The following is a 15,725-nucleotide window of genomic DNA, read 5'->3' on the forward strand; positions in this document are numbered from 1 at the left end:
AGAGTGGAGTGAGAAAGGTGCAATGAATGGGGAAAAACACAGCTGTGCCCTGTTGCCAGTGTTTCCACTGAAGAGGGGGGCTGTAAATTTGTAGCAGTAGGGGTGAGTAGGAAGAGGTAGTGGTTAGAAGGGACCTGCAACAGGCATGGGGATGGAAAATCTTCCATCTACCTCTTTGTGTGTGCAGTTATGATACCAACGTGTTGAACTGGCTTTATTAGGTACCTTGGACTGCTTTCCTGATGTTCTGACCAACATCGTCTTACTCCTGTGGCTGGATTGTATCCTAGCTTATCTTTCAGCTCATCAGTTTGCAAGACAGTTCCTGCGTATAAGGAAACCCCTGCTTTAGCCTCTCACTTCCCAGAGCATGTGCGGGGCTGTGTTGACTGGAGCCTGTTGGTTACTTCAGCTTCCAGAGCTGAAGGTGTGATTGCACTGTGTAATGTTGAATCTTTAATGCTACAGATGAATGTTTTTCATATAGTGATTTTCTGTTTCTTGCCTTTAAGCTACCATGGTGACAACGAGCCACCACCATTTCCTCCAGCAAGAGCCCATTGGATTAGAGCCATTAGCAAAGTTCGACTGCAGCTTCAAGAGGTAGGATGGAGTATTGCTTCGCTCCTTCTCTGTGCTGCCTGGGTTTTAGTTCCGTGGCTGAAGGTTTCATTTCTTCTTCCTTGTAAGACACCTCTTACAGTTTTGATGTTTTGCAGACAAAAATTTCATCAAATGTATTGTATAGGACTGCAGCATGTTGTGATCGTCTTAGAGCTATCTAATTCTACCAAGCATTTTGAACATCAGTGTGTGGAACTGGAGATGAATACCAGAAAAGATGCAGAAGCAGAGAAATTAGCTTTGGATTTGTAAATAGTAATAATAATGTCTGGGACTAAATGGTTTGTGTTAAACTGTTTGAAATGAAGACTTTTTCTCAAGGCAACTTGAGGATAGCTTGTTAGCTTAGCAGGAGTTATCTGTATTATTTGTCTTGTGAAAATGTTGCTTGGGAAACTTTACATCAAATATTTTTATATATACTAATTGCAAGTGGGTGTATAATAAGTCTTGGTATTTCCATCCCATGAAAGTAAGATTTAAAAATAAATAATCTTGATTTGGGAAGTCAAAAGGAAAAGGTTGTGACATTTTCTTCAACAGTATAAACACTCTTCGTTTAGAAAACAGTGATTAAAACCCAAAAAGTTGTTTTTTTTTAAAAGAAGTCTTATGCTTTCATCCATCTGTATGCCCACAGAAAGATAACATATGGTGTTCATATTCTATAGATGATTGCCTACTACCCAAAGTGCAGAATTAATATATTTCATTTAGAAATACTACTTTCTTCTACAGTTCTCTTGTTTTGTTTTTTTTTAAGAAATTATTTTACAGTATCTATCAGTAGCAGGACTTCTCTTTCTCTTCTGGATTTGTTGCAAATTTTTAGGAAAACATTTTTTTGTGTGTGTGTGTCTGGGGAGGCATCTGAAGTGCCATAGCAGAAAGAGTTTTTCCGTTGGCTTATCTGGATTGTAAATTCTTTCTCATCTAACAATTACTTACTTCACTTCTGAGCAGAAGGGATTTGCGTCAAAACTGTCAGTATGACAAAGAAAGTGAAATTTAAGAACACCATTAGTATCTAAGAAGAAAGGGAACTTCTGTTGTGATTTGATAAAACATGCAAGCAAAACAGTTTAGTTCTGTGCCTTATGGAAAACAAGTGCACAAACATGCTAGAAGGGACAAGAGATTCAGTGACGCCTCTCCCTGGAGATATCTCTTTTTTTCTTTTCTGAGAGAGTACAAGGTCCACGAGGTGGTTCAGCATCAATCTTTGTGTTTCTGCTGAATTGGAAGGAAGACATGCTTTGAGGTGACTGTTACAGGAACACTGTTTTAGTTATGATAGCAAAATGTCATGATTTGCTTTGCTTTGACGACTCCTAACAACTATTGATCCAAAATTCCCTTAAAACAAAAAACATAAGAGGTAGAGGTTTCCAGCAGCCTGCTCCAGAGCTTAGCTGTCTTTACTGTGCAAAGGCTTTTCTTAACCTCTGCTCTAGATCTCTCTTGTGCCATATAAATCCATTTCTCACGATTAGGACGAGGAGTAAAGGAGCAGAACTGATTTCCTTCCTCTCTGGAATAGTGAAGGGCTGCTGCAAAGAGAGGATGAAGCCCCACTTGCTCTTCTCATGTTCACTAAATGACCCTTTTTCTTTTAGTCTTTTCTTGCGAGGTTTTGTTTTTAGGCAGTCTTTAATCAGTCTGTCTTTTTTTTTTTTTTCCCCTTTCTTTGTTTTTCCTGAAGTTCAGTGTCCAAAGCTGAGTGTAGAAACTGAGCTGAGAGCCTGCTCATGTGCACTACAGAGCAACAAAGACTTTGCTCCCCAGGCTGTGATCCTGATATCCCAAGATATCGGGTATCCTGCTGTGATGGTGCCTTTTTATCGCAGACTAACACTGATGCATAGTTACCCTTTCCAGAGCTGAGATTCCTTCTAAAGAAGTGCTTTGTCAGTTGTTCCCTGGCCTAATTTGTGTTGGATTACAGCTGAATATGGCTTTGCACGTTTTCTTACAGAATCGTTCTTTTCACTCCTTAAGCATGTTGCTGTCTGTCTCTTCCTAATCTGTTATGCCTACAAATCCTTCAAGTTGTATGTGAAAAAGTTGTGTAGAACCCAAGCTGCCAGGCTATGTGCTACCAGAGCTGCCTGAGGGACCCTGCTTGATATGTTCTTTGAGTTTGGCTACGCTGAGTATAATTTTTTCCAGTGTGTTTGCATCTATTTTAGCAGTTTCATCCAGACCTCAGGATATAAAACTTATACTGTTCTTCTCATACCCCTAAGACTAATTTACCTTGCCATAGAAGGAAGTTAAATGCATTTGACACAGTCCTACTCTTGATGAAACCATGCTCGCTCTTATTTCTCTCCTTTTTATGTTCTAGGAGATTTGCAAATAATTTGATTATTTGTTCCAGTCTTCAATTCCCAGGAGGGGGGGAAAAAAAGTCAGGTTAGCACTTTCATAATTATCCAAGTCCTCCTCTTCCTATTTTTTAAGCATAAATGCTTGCTTTGTTCTTCTCAAATCTTCAAGTGCATTGCCTGTTTTTCAAGTTCTTAGCACTTTGTGATTGTTAGTGTTGCAACTTAGTACCCGAGGATGAAAATTTATCAGGGCCAGCTGACTTAGAACTACCTACCTTATCTGTTTGCTTTCAAATTTGTTTTCCTTCACTGAACCCTGGTTTTTATAACTTGCTAAACTTTTTTCCTTTTTTTTAAAAAACAATATTAAATCTGTCAGCTGCCTGGCTGCAGCTGTCCCTGTCAGTGAAGACCTGAAGCAATTAAGGCATCAAATGTTTCAGCCTTCTTAATGCCACCTGATGATAGCTTTGTCTTCCTATGACAAAGCAGCCATGGTTTTTTGGTCATATTGTGTGTTCACTGCTAGGTGTTTAATTTTGTGCTTCGGCCTTTTGATTTCTGTCCTGTGCAATCATGCTTGTCCTTAAAAACTTCATCAAGAAGGTATCCGTGCTTCGAGGTTCAAGCTTTCTGAAGAGCTTGTGATTTTTTTGGACAGGTCTCTCATTGTACATCCTTTCCTTCCTCTTCACTGGGATAGCTTGTGATTTTTGTCTGTTAACTGTTAACAGCTTCCTGAACTCCTGGTCCTTTAAGCCTGTTTCTCATGAGATCTAGCTACTGATTTTCTCAGTTTTTATTAGTTTGTGTTCTTGAATTACTAGTGTTTCTAGCTTATCTAATTCCTTTCCTTCAAAGGTATCAGGAAGACTGTCACAGTTTTCTCAGATGCATTTGCATCCTCGTTTCTCTGTTCTTTTGCTGAAGTCTAGAAATGCATCTATGCTAGTTGCTTTCTGCACCTTGTGCATCATCATCAGCTTGTTCCTAGATCTTGTTTGAAAGTCAGTGATATGATTTATCAGACTACTCAGATAAATATCAGGATCTGAAAGGTTTCTGTGATGATAGTCTAACAAGGTGATTCTGTTGGTAGAAAACATCATGTCTCATTTCTCTGATCATCCTATTAGCATCTTCCCATCTTCTATCATTGCCTAGAAGCTTTCAAGAGGACTATCCTCCTCTTTTGTTACAGTGCTTAGAGCAGCTTATGTCCTTAATGTTCAAAGTGATACCTCCAGCTCTTTTCCAAGTTCCCCTTCCTCAATGCGCAGTATCATTTCATTAATACGCATGCAGCTCCAGCTCATTGATCCGAACTACTGGATTTCTTTCACATAGACTACTGAAATGGTTCTTGTGATTCTTAATTGTTAATGATCTGGCTGAAATTTGAAAGAAAGAAAAGGGAAAAAAAAAAAAGGGACACCCAAGAAGTTTCCATATGTGATGTGATTATAAATCCCCATAGCAATTCAGCCTCCTACCTGGGAAGAGATTAATATTCATGTGAATAATATACATGCATCCTACAGCACCATGAGTCAGAGAAATGTAGTATTTTAATTAAGACTTGACAGTTATAAAATGGCACAGAAATTTGTAACTGTGCGTGTTAAAAAAGCTTTGTGGTAGCATGCACAGTTTTTTCTTCACTTCTGCTGTTTTGCTTGTTCCCTCTCTGTGTTTGTGAAGAGGAAACTTAATTATGCCAGAATCAAACTAGGGTTTTCAGCCCTGAGAGGAATGACTCAATAATTCTCACCTTCACACTTAGAACTTTGCCTACAAAGAGGGATTAATTGATAGCTCGTCTGCTGTAGTCCCTCTGTGGGAGCTTCTTTTCCAGAAGAACAAACACATAGCTATTGCATCTTCAACTTGCAGCCCTCCTTAACTGAAATAGCCTTCAGCTAGGGACTTCAGCTGTGTGACTCTTAAAGTTACACAAATTTGAGTGTGAACAGAAGAATTGGCGGACTGGAGAAAAGCAAAGATTCGATTAAATCATCAAATTGCCTCTCTTACCAATTCTTTCAAGTATATTTAAGTATTACAAGAGGGTGTGGGGTCTGGGATTTTATCCACTTATATTGAATTTGTCTACGGGGGAAAAAGTCTTATGCATAATTTTCCTCTTTTATGTCAGGAAATTAAATACATCAATTTACTTGTTTTCATTTCAGAACCAAAGTCATTGGAGCAGTGTTTCCTCTTTGTTTTTTCTTCTCCTAGATGCCATTTTATACCAATTATTTTGATTTTAATCTTTGCCTTTCCCTGTTAAATGTCAGTAGTCTGTTCGACTGTTATGTAACTAGATCACATACTGAGATGGCAGATGTAGTTCCTGACATTGTTTTTCTGGAATATGATAAGCACCTGCAGCGGGGGACTAAATGACTGTTCTCCTCTAGTCTTACAGGTACCCAACTGTATCCTCAGCCTTATTTTCCCATGCCCCATATTTTCACAGTCAGCACTTCTGATCAAGCACCTGCAAATATTTAAGAACCATTAGGGTCTCACTTTTAAAAGCCCTGGTCCAGGGAGGGTGTTGTATTGGTGATTTTGGAGTGTGAAGCCATATTTTTATTTTGAGAAAGAAAACTGTTGGTGCAAACCACCACTATTCCCTTCTTAGGTAGCTGTGGGGTGCCCTGAAGAGTCCTTTCTGGACTTCCACTATTCCACTGTTAGTGAGGAGACCAGCAAGGCACTAGCTGGTGCCAGTTTTGGTTGCTAGTTTGATTGTAAGTTACCTGCCTGCCCCTACTCCCCACATGTGAATCTAAGCCCTCTGATCAGTAAAAACATGTACCGTACACCAGCCCAGATGGCTAGTGGAGAACATGCCTGCTTTGAGCCAGTCACCGAAAGATTGGAAACTGTCCCTTTCCACTCCTCACGAACTGTGCAGTCCGTGCAATAGTTTACTTTGGGCATTTTATTTCCTTTAAGCTTTGTTGCCTAGGTGTCTTTTTATCAGTCCCGTGAAGATGAGTAAGCTCTGCATTTTCAAAGCCTCCCACGCAGTGGCAAAGCAGCAAACTGAAGCACCGTGACTCTAACAGAGTTACTAGAAACTTCTCTTCATACAGAAAAACCACAACTTCAGTTAAATGTCTTCCTTCTTTTCTACTTGTTGTATTTATGAAGGTTATCTTTAACCTCCACCAAAATACCAGCATTGCTGATCAAATGTCCCAGGGAGCAGGGTTGGTGGGGATTGGTAGAACAACTTTGTGCTCATGAAAACACTGTTCCTGCACCAGAGGAGAGCAGGTCTGTGTAGGTAAGGTGCGATCCGAGGGTCATTGCAGGCTGCAGTGCAGACTGTCTGTTGTCAGGTGGCTGTGCTCACAATGGCAGTCAAATGCTTTCTGCATACCTTATCTATAAAATGCAGATGCAGCTTTCAGATCCCTTTGGGATTGCACAACAATAATTATTTAGAAAGCATTTAAGTACAGAAGTAGTGGAGGTGTTCTACTATCTCCCCATGCTATAATCTTACTTGCCTGGGTTGCATCTGAGTTTGCAGACTGGCAAGTCTAATGGGACTCCCCAAAGCCCTTCATGGCTTTCCCAAGGCAGCTTTTAGTGCAGTGTGATTCCCTGATGCTTGAACAACCTGTGTCTGTTGTCTCTTCTGGTTGCCTCTCTGCGAGGGAAGGTTCGGCTGACGTGCTGTACTCAGAGGAGAAAAAAAAACTTCTTTCATCTCCGAGTGTCTTAAATAAGATACCTGCATACTTGTATCTGTTTGGGATAAAATGCATGTTTGTTTATTCTTACTGAAATTCTGAGACCTACTGCCATTTTTTAACCTGCTCTACATTAGATTTTAACTGTTATAATATAGCAAAGAGATAATTATTTGTGTGTACACACAACAAAATAGTGTTGTGCCTTCATTAGCTGCTGTTGTGATTTTTGAGTAGCTTTTTGATAACCTTATCTCTAGTGGGAAAAATCAGGAGGCTTGCCCTTAGAGTAGTTACGCTAAAATTAAGAGAAATGCTCTCTTGTGGAGCAACATGCTGGTCAGAAATGCTTTTCATAATGACCACAGCAGCTAGGAGCCTGTTCAGTTGCTGACAGGATTTTCTGCAAGCTTCTCTGAACATATCAATGCACCGACACTCAACTTCTATTCACCTCTGCTAAAAACCAGTTTTGGTGTTGATGGTCTGTATTCCCCAGCACACGATTTCCTTAAAAATAAAGGGAAGGTATTTGTGCAACATCTGGGATATAGTTTACAAACACGGGATGTTCCACAATCAGGTGCACCTCTTTGTGCCAGCACTGCACATTAAGTTCAAGTAATCCAGTTTGGCTGAACTGTATGCTTCTGTTCTCTGACTTGTAAGGTCATAATGGCAGCACTGGGATGCATGTGAATAGCCTGCTGTTATATCTCATTTTTTACTTGAAACACTTCATGTGCGAGTGTTTGACTTCTGAAGTGAAGCTGGATGGAAAGTGGCTGCTGCTTTTGCAAAGTGTGGGGTTTTTTTGGGGTGGGTTGGGGATTAGACTTTCTTCTTTTGACTTTTTGAGATTGACTGGGATATGGCAGATGGGAGACCCCTCTGCAGAAGAGCCAGCAGCTTAAGCTAGAATATATCTAGAATAAGGGGGGAACAGGATTCTAGTTCTTGATCTACGCTGGGCAATATTGAGATTTTAACGTAGGTTTCCCATGTTTTAGAAAGTGCAATGACTGCTAAGCTGTAACACTCTTTTAGGGAATGACTCTTCCCTGTGCTCCCTCCCCTGTTTGGACATTTTAGACCTGAGAAATATTCCCATTCAAATTCATCATGGTCCTGTAAAGCAAGTTTTGATTCTGACAAGTTAGTGTTTTCTGAAGAAAAAGGTGTCTTACTCATCTTCCTTCCTCTCCATGGAAGGTTTTACCTGTGCTGATCAGAGAGCAAGATGTGGGTGGCAGCAGCGGGCTGGCAATGTGGAGATGACCTTATGTCTTGTAGAGCTCCTAGGTTCCCAATTAGACTATGTACCCAGAATTGCTGCCTTTTTGTACCTGGCATCGTTTCTCTTAGGCAATCTGGTCACAGCAATTTCTGTGTTTATCTCCAGAAGCACTTGCGTGTCACAGGCTGAAGGAACTGTCCAGTGCACAGAGCACCTCTGAACTAGGACGAACTACAGTAAGCTCTTTTCCCCTGTCTGGTGCTGCCCAGCTTGAATTCACATTTGTACCAAGACTTCCAAATACTTTGTCGAGCAAGTGCTTGTCTTTTCCCAGGACCTGCTGCAGCAGTTGTCCGAAGCTTTCAGGAAAAATAGAACCCAGATCTGTTTGGAGAGTGGACCGAGTCCTCTAAATAGTATATGCCAAAGGCTGTAGAGGAATACTAAAAATGTTGGAGCTGAGGCAACTGTTGCCACCTTATGCAAAACTCCCCTCTTTGCACCTTGTTTTGGGATATAGTGACAGAAAGAATTACAGAAGTGTGCTCTGTTGATAGAGGCTTGTATCTGATGTGGAGTGGGGCACAGAAACCTGTGGTGTCCTGACCACCTCGACATGGCCCTTGCGCATGGTGCTGATCAGTAGAAATTGAGAGCGCTTCATTTAGCATTGGAGTAAGTCGGTTCCTCCTGCTCAGAATAGGGGTGCAATGGGAGAGGTGGGTGGGGGGACTCCTACCTGCCACATACGCAGCCCTTAAAAATAGCATTGGCTGTTGGGAAAGCCAGACTTCACACTCTTATTTTTAAGGCTCTGTGTGGGAGGAGGGGATATTTCCCAGTGTTGTGTATTACTGAAGCAATCTGTACAAGAAATGCTGCACCGGAGAGATAGCAGTGGGCTGTGGCTTACAAAGCACAAGACTTGGGGAAAAGATGAGCTAACCGGCACTGGCTGAGAGCATCATAAATGAAGCATTAACTATTCATGCCCTGTTAGCAAATGCTTTGAATAACATCATAACTTCATAGAAAAAGGCAGTAGGTCAGAAAAAAGGGGTTGGTACATGACAATTTTGTCTTTTAATGTTGTTTTTCTTTCACTTGTTTCTTGTTTTCCAAGCTGCATGGTTACACAACTTGTTTAGATGTAGGGCAGGGTTGCCTTGCATGCTTCTGAGCTAATTTTTGGGGTTGTGTAAGGGTGGTTGTGACTGGAATCTTCTAGTACTGTGCATCTGGATTTAAGTCAGATGATTGCTTTCCTCCCCTGCATTGTAAAAGTGGCATTTGGAAGTCAATATGCTGTTAATAATGCTTAATGTAATGCCTGAAGACAGCAGGACTCCAGTTCTGGCTGGTGCTACATATTATGTAAAATAAAGTAAGCATTTTTATTTTCTGCACATTTTAATGTCAATGATTTATTGAATTCAAGCCACTTGAAGGTCTTGTGGTATAGCAAAGGAATGCTGTCCACTAGGAGGTAGTTCTTGCCAGGTGATGCGAGAACTTTCTTTGCATCCAGGCTCCTTTCTTGGCAACCAAACAGGATTTGTAAGCCATATCATGGCCACCAGCAAGTTGTCTACTGTCTGCTCGTATTTAGAGTTTGAACAATTTTGTGACATTGTGGAGGACTGATCAGATGAGCCTGGATCTAGCTGTGTGCTCATTTCCATTGCTGTGATGGTTAATCACTGGCGCTTTCAAAAAGCGCTTTTTGGTCATTCCCCTTTGGTTTCATTTGAAACCTGTACTTGGTAAAGGTGGGACCAGTTCTTCCTCCTCTTGGCTTTTGAATCTGTAAGGAAAGGCCTGCAGCCTTTCCTGGCAGTCTGTGAGCTGGGTTTGCAATGTGCATTCTCCGCCGAAAGGCGCTTGAGAACATCAAGGTATCGGATATCTCTTCTGCAGGGAGAATTTCCTGAACGCGTTGACAGCTTCATCCTTTGTGTGCTATAAAACTAAAGATAATTTAGGCATAAAGCTGCGGTGAAATCCCAAATGTAGCTTGAGATTTTCATCTGTTTGCAGGTACCAGATGCTGGGAGGGCTGTGGTAAGCCTGAGTGCTAATTTACTGGGGTGCTGTAGGCAGCGAGTCTCTTGCTGTACAGGGTAGGCTGTGCCTTCAGGCTTGCAGGATGATGTGGTACGAGGTGAGCAGCTGTGCTACTCTCTGGCCTGTGGGAGTATCCCATTAAAAACAGGAGTATCCTGTTCAAGCCACTCATGGATTGGATCAGGAAGAGAGAAGAAGGGGCTGTTCTGGGTAACTATAGGCTCATTTAGTCTGCCCTTGCTAGTGTGTGAGGCTAGAAAGTGTTACTGCCTGGCAAATGGGAAATTAGTAAAAACACTAATTGCATGCTGTTTTATACTCTGCGCTGCACTGTGACATACTAGGTGGGCAGTAGGTCGCATCTGCCCGTATTTCTGTAATATTTCTAATATGCCATGTAGGAAACCAGCAAATGGTTTGGAGAAGATGGGGGCTATTGCAAAAATCAGAGAATAGGTTATGGAAGTGGGAGAGGTTGACACTGGGGCAGTCCTGGGAGGGGAGGTGCTGAGGATGTGTGAGGTGAGACCAAACAAGTATGGCTCAGCTTAGCAGACTGGAAGCTGGGAGCGGATGTTGCTGCCATGTACTAATAGAGCAGGGGAGTAAATATTGGCAAGTTTACAGCTATTTGAGCTAAAGGTTAATGTTAGCGCAAGAACAGAAGGGTATAAGCTGGTTATGAACAAACCCAGGCTAGAAATCAGAAAGCGATTTTTCTAATTGTTAGTGAACAGCTTCCAAATGGGTTTCTTTGCCCTTTCTGTTTCTAATTAATCTAAAAACGGGTCTGTTTATGAAAGCTATTACATGACAGTCGCCTGTGGGAGCAAAGAATGGGACTTCATCATTCAGGAAGCCTCTAAGTAGGCTGTGAGAAATGTCCGTGGAACCACAGCCTCCGTAACTATTTTTCGTAGCATGGCCTCTCCGTGTTCACACTGCCCACCTGCCTGCCTCTGCTGCTGAGCTGTGCTGCGCTGCAGGACCCTGTGGGTTTTGGAGCACAACCTGAGCTGCACAGGAGAGGCATTTGCTACTTAGATGCTGTCACTGAAGTAAAATTGTGAAAATCATATTGCAGCCCCTCCTGGATGGTGGCTTTTCCATGCAGTTGCATGGTAGATATTAAGGATGCTAGACTGTGTGAGGGGCTTCTTGAAGAACGGTAGTTATTAGTGACTCATGCCTGGTAATGAACCTGTCATAGATACAATTTTGTTTTCTGACAAATGTTCAACTGGCAACAGTTTCAGAAAACATGGTGTAGTTTGTAAACAGGTTTATTCTTAAATGAGGTTTTAAAAATTCCCCATGGGATTTCAGTTGCTTATTTAGACAGTAAACTGCAATGAACCTATATTCATTAAAAGTTTTTAAAAGCTAACACTGGAAAATTATTTTCCTGGAGAGCTTGAAAAGCAAAGAGAATATCAAGACAAAATCAGTGATATGAACTAAAAAGAAGATAGTAGAGCTATCCAGCTAGAAGGAAATTTAGATTTAGCCTTTAACTGATTTATCTATTTAGCCTCACTTTGGTCAATACTTTAAGTTATTACATACAAGAATATATGAAATACAAATAGAGATTGCTTTATGTAAAAGATCAGTTTATTTTAACCATGTTTCCATCTGTTTTTTATTTTTGTTAATGAGTCAATATTCACCTTGTATTTTAAGATAACACACATTTTTGAGAAACTGTTATTGAGAAACTGAGAGTGCTAAATTTTCTTGCAATTTATTTAAATTTTTCTATTTTGATTCAGTGCGTGTTAGTGCAGCAGATTTGAAATGCATGCAAGTGTTTTTGTGATATCTAATGTAACGGGTACTTTAAGGATCCAGTTTTGTCTACACAAATATCTATAGGTTGGCTGGTGTATTCACTCTGAATTGTTACGCCTAATTTAAGGGCATTAACAATTAACAATTGTTATGCCTAATTTAATTTAAAGCAAGTAAAACTCTCCTTCGTATTTTGTGACATGGTTACATGTTACTCATCCTAATTAAGTCTCTCTATTTTTAGCTCACAGTAGTAATAGCTAGTTAATATACAACTGTGTATAGCCATTAGAATCATCCCTTTTTCATCTTGTCTTTACATCCACTTCTCTCCAGCTTCAGTGAAGGTGGGGTGACCTGAGAGCGCAGAGCAGAGGCAGCAGCTACTGGAATGACCTCCCGCCATCCCTGCTCAGTATTTGGGTGTGTTTTGGTCAAACTGTCCCTCCTGTCACAGACTTGCCAAAGGGGCTAACTGGCCTCTCAGTCACTTGACTTAGGTCAGCTATCTAATCAAAGCCTGGTTTGTCATGCAGTTTTCATCCACTTGCAGAGGCTTTCTAAATCCAGTCACTTTCCTTTTTTGCATTAAATTTCCTCCACGTCCCTCCCGATCAGGGGAGCAGACTGACTGTGTTTCTAGACCCAGTTAATTCAGGCCCCTTTGTAGGCCCTGTCAAGTGCCTTTACTGGAGGTGTGAAAGCTGTGTCTGAGCTTATTAATACGCATGTGATTGCTTTGTCAGAGCTATGGTGTAGCAGTGCCCCTTTTTTCTTGTTCAGTGCCTACACTTAACAGTGTCCTCTGAGACTGGCAGAAGCATATATGTGGTTCATAACAAGTATTTATGGGGTATTTTGGTTCATTAATCAACTGCTGCCTTCTGCAGGGAATATAAATATATGAAATTATTTCTACCTACAGAGAAAAGCATATTATTTAAGCCAGGAGTCATAAAGATGAAGGTAGGGTGTAGTAAAAAAGATTCTTTACCTGCTTTTTGAAAGTTGGTTCATCTGTAGCAAATGAGGAAGAAGTGCTGGCCGAGGAAGCAAACCGTCAGCAGAGGTAGCCGGGCATTGCTCCGTATGGTTATTAGTTGCTATTCCTCTGCCACACAGTTACGTGATGCTGGGCAAGTCATGGTGGCTTTTGAAAAGGGTTTTTCCATTGCCTCTTCCTGTGATCCATTAATTGATTTCTGGTTATTTGACTTAAGATGCTGGAAATGAGTCATCAGAGCAGTAAGTGAAGTAGCTGGAAGCCAGACTTCATAGTGTTTGATGTGCTCCAAACTTAAGTACTCTGAAAAGTCAGGCTTTTGTTATCTTCAGATGGCTGTCCAAACAGAAAAGAAGGTCTTGACCTGACTCTGCCCTCACTATTCGCTTGTAATGGGGAATTTTTCACTTCACAGGTATGCTATGAGAACACCAGTTAATGCTTGAATTACTTGAGTAATATGGTGATGAGTGCAAAGAATGCTCCTTAGCCCACTGCATGTAACAGTGATGTAACTACGTGTAATGGTAGGGCCTGGCTGCAATACAATAAATAATGCACGTGGTTGTGCTTCAAATAATATGAAGGAAACAATAGTAAATAGTTTCTTGTTCAGAGAGCAGTAGGACACCCTTTCTGCTCGCTGAGAAAGGGGTTTACCTCCAACTGGAGAAGGAATCGTCTTCAAGTTCATACTGGGTTCTACCCTGTAGGATCAAGGCACTGAATTCCTGTAGCCAAATCCTTATATGTTGGACCTGCCTTTTGCAGAATGCACAAACGGTTTTGTCAGAGACCATTTCCCTGTTCTCACCTTAAAGCTCCGGTAGGAAAACACGCTCTACAGTGTTTGAACTAAGCCATTGTGTTGTGGACAGCTGGGTTGTCATGCAGACCATCCGTGGGGAGTAACGCACCTTCATCTTTTGTCACTAGAGAAGTGAACCGTAAGAGGTGACGGTACTCAGCTAGCACCAGGGTCTTCTAATAGCATGCCAAGATTACATGCAAAGTTAAGACACATTGGTGCCTGTTGGCAGGTGTATGTGCTACCATGTGGTTTCCTACCTGAGACAAGTTCTGGAGTTATATAGGTAAGGAGCAATAAAACTGGGACCTAGGCAATGTGTGAAGAGATTAACTAAACCGTCTGTCTTCCTCAAAAGCATCCCCGAAAAATGCATGTACTCCTGTTGTTGAAACCTTCTGGGACAGAGATTTTGTAGCTTCCGTAGACAATCCATGCTCACTTATGATTAAAAGCTTTTCCAGATGCCTAACCTAGCTTTCCACTGCTGCAAGTTAAGCCTGTTATTTCTTTATCTGTATTTACAGTAGAAATGCTGAATAGTTTACTTCCCTTCTGCTTGTCTCAACTAGTTCATATTTGAAGGCTGTTATGTCTACCTGAGGTCTACATTTCACAGCATCTGCTACTTCTCCTTCCCAGGTTTCTTGATCAAAAAAGCAATTACAGCTCTGAGAGTATAATTTCAGTTTTTTCCACCTCCAGCATATGTCTGTGCTCAGATGCCTTTGCATTTTGGTGGTGCTGATTATTTAATTAGATATGCAATTAAGACATTGATTGTAATTTTCCAATTTCATGAAATATGAAGTCCTTATGTTTTGGATGCCACTAGGAGGGAGAGAGTTGTAATTTGAAGGAGGAAGCAGCAGAGGGAGAGTTTTCTCTGCTATAAATGCTTCCTCACTGCCTGTTGACCTAAGGTATTTGAGCTGAGTCTAGTTTAAAAGCCGGTATTGTAGTTGTTTCTGGAATGGGGGCATCCAGTTGGTAAATTTTTTGAATCATCTGAGTTCTAGAGGGCAGCACAGATTTGCTACGAGTCCGTCTTCTGCTTGTGCTTTTTGATTAAAAATGGAGAATGACAATTCAGCTAGAGATGGGCTTCCACACTTTTGTATGGGCAGCCAAAACCCAGGACAAAAGCTCTGGGGGCATTCAGTTGTTTTCAGAAGCACATTTAAGGAAGGTTTTCTGTCTGTAATTGCTGGGGCACAAGGAGACAACATGCTACCCCAGAGCCTGTCACCTGAGACAGCTTTGCTTTTAAAGTCTGACTCCGACTTTGAAGGCTGGTGTGGGCTGTGCGAGTGGGGTTGGCACTGTCTCGGCAGCGGTTTCTGGGGAGGTAAGGCTTTTTTGTGCCCCGGAGCGGTTAGATGCTCATAAGGAATAAAATAGCTGCTTCTGTGAAGTGCTGGGTTGCAGAGCTGATAATATTTGGTATTGTATTCCAGAAGTCAAGAGTGCAAACATCCGCATGGAAACAAGAATGGGGCAAGCAGGTTTAGCCTGTGCATTTAAAGGCTGCTTCAGATCATCTCTTGGGAAAGGCTTTGTCTGTTGTTGCGAGTGACAGTGATGACTATAAAGAAATCAAATGGAGGATGATTTTAACATGAGCTTCTCTAATGTTATGACCAACACCCCTTTAAGGATGTTGCACCTTAAAAATTCCCATGTCAGACTAAATCTGTTCTAGCCCCAGGAGGAGTTTTTGACTGGTGTGGCAGCAGCAGCCTCAGAGGGAAGGAGATGGGAGGACTCATAGCACGCAGCTGTAAGGTCTCTTCTCAATACCTGCCTGATAAAAATCGGCCTAAACTGTGAAGTGTAAAGATTTACACTTTTTGAGGACCCGGGGAACTACAGGCCTGTCAGCCTGACCTCGGTGCCGGGGAAGATTATGGAGCGGCTCCTGCTTGACCAACCTGATCTCCTTCTATGACCAGGTGACCCGCCTAGTGGACGAGGGAAAGGCTGTGGATGTGGTCTACCTGGACTTCAGTAAGGCCTTTGACACCGTCTCCCACAGCATTCTCCTCGAGAAGCTGGCGGCTCACGGCTTAGACAGGTGGACTCTGCGCTGGGTCAAAAACTGGCTGGACAGCCGGGCCCAGAGAGTTGTGGTGAACGGAGTTCAATCCAGCTGGCG

At 41.8% G+C, this 15,725-nt stretch overlaps 1 protein-coding gene across 1 annotated transcript in view; it reads left to right on the plus strand.

The window, feature by feature from the left end:
• UNC13B (unc-13 homolog B (C. elegans)) overlaps nt 1–15,725 on the plus strand; it is a 238,762-nt gene that overhangs the window by 102,236 nt on the left and 120,801 nt on the right. Inside the window, exon 11 of the mRNA XM_009330423.1 lies at nt 513–603. Within this exon, the coding sequence (XP_009328698.1) occupies nt 513–603 (91 nt within the window). The remainder of the gene's footprint in view (nt 1–512; nt 604–15,725) is intronic.

This window comes from Pygoscelis adeliae, unplaced genomic scaffold (genome assembly GCF_000699105.1).
Source record: "Pygoscelis adeliae isolate BGI_AS28 unplaced genomic scaffold, ASM69910v1 Scaffold628, whole genome shotgun sequence".
NCBI lineage: Eukaryota > Metazoa > Chordata > Aves > Sphenisciformes > Spheniscidae > Pygoscelis > Pygoscelis adeliae.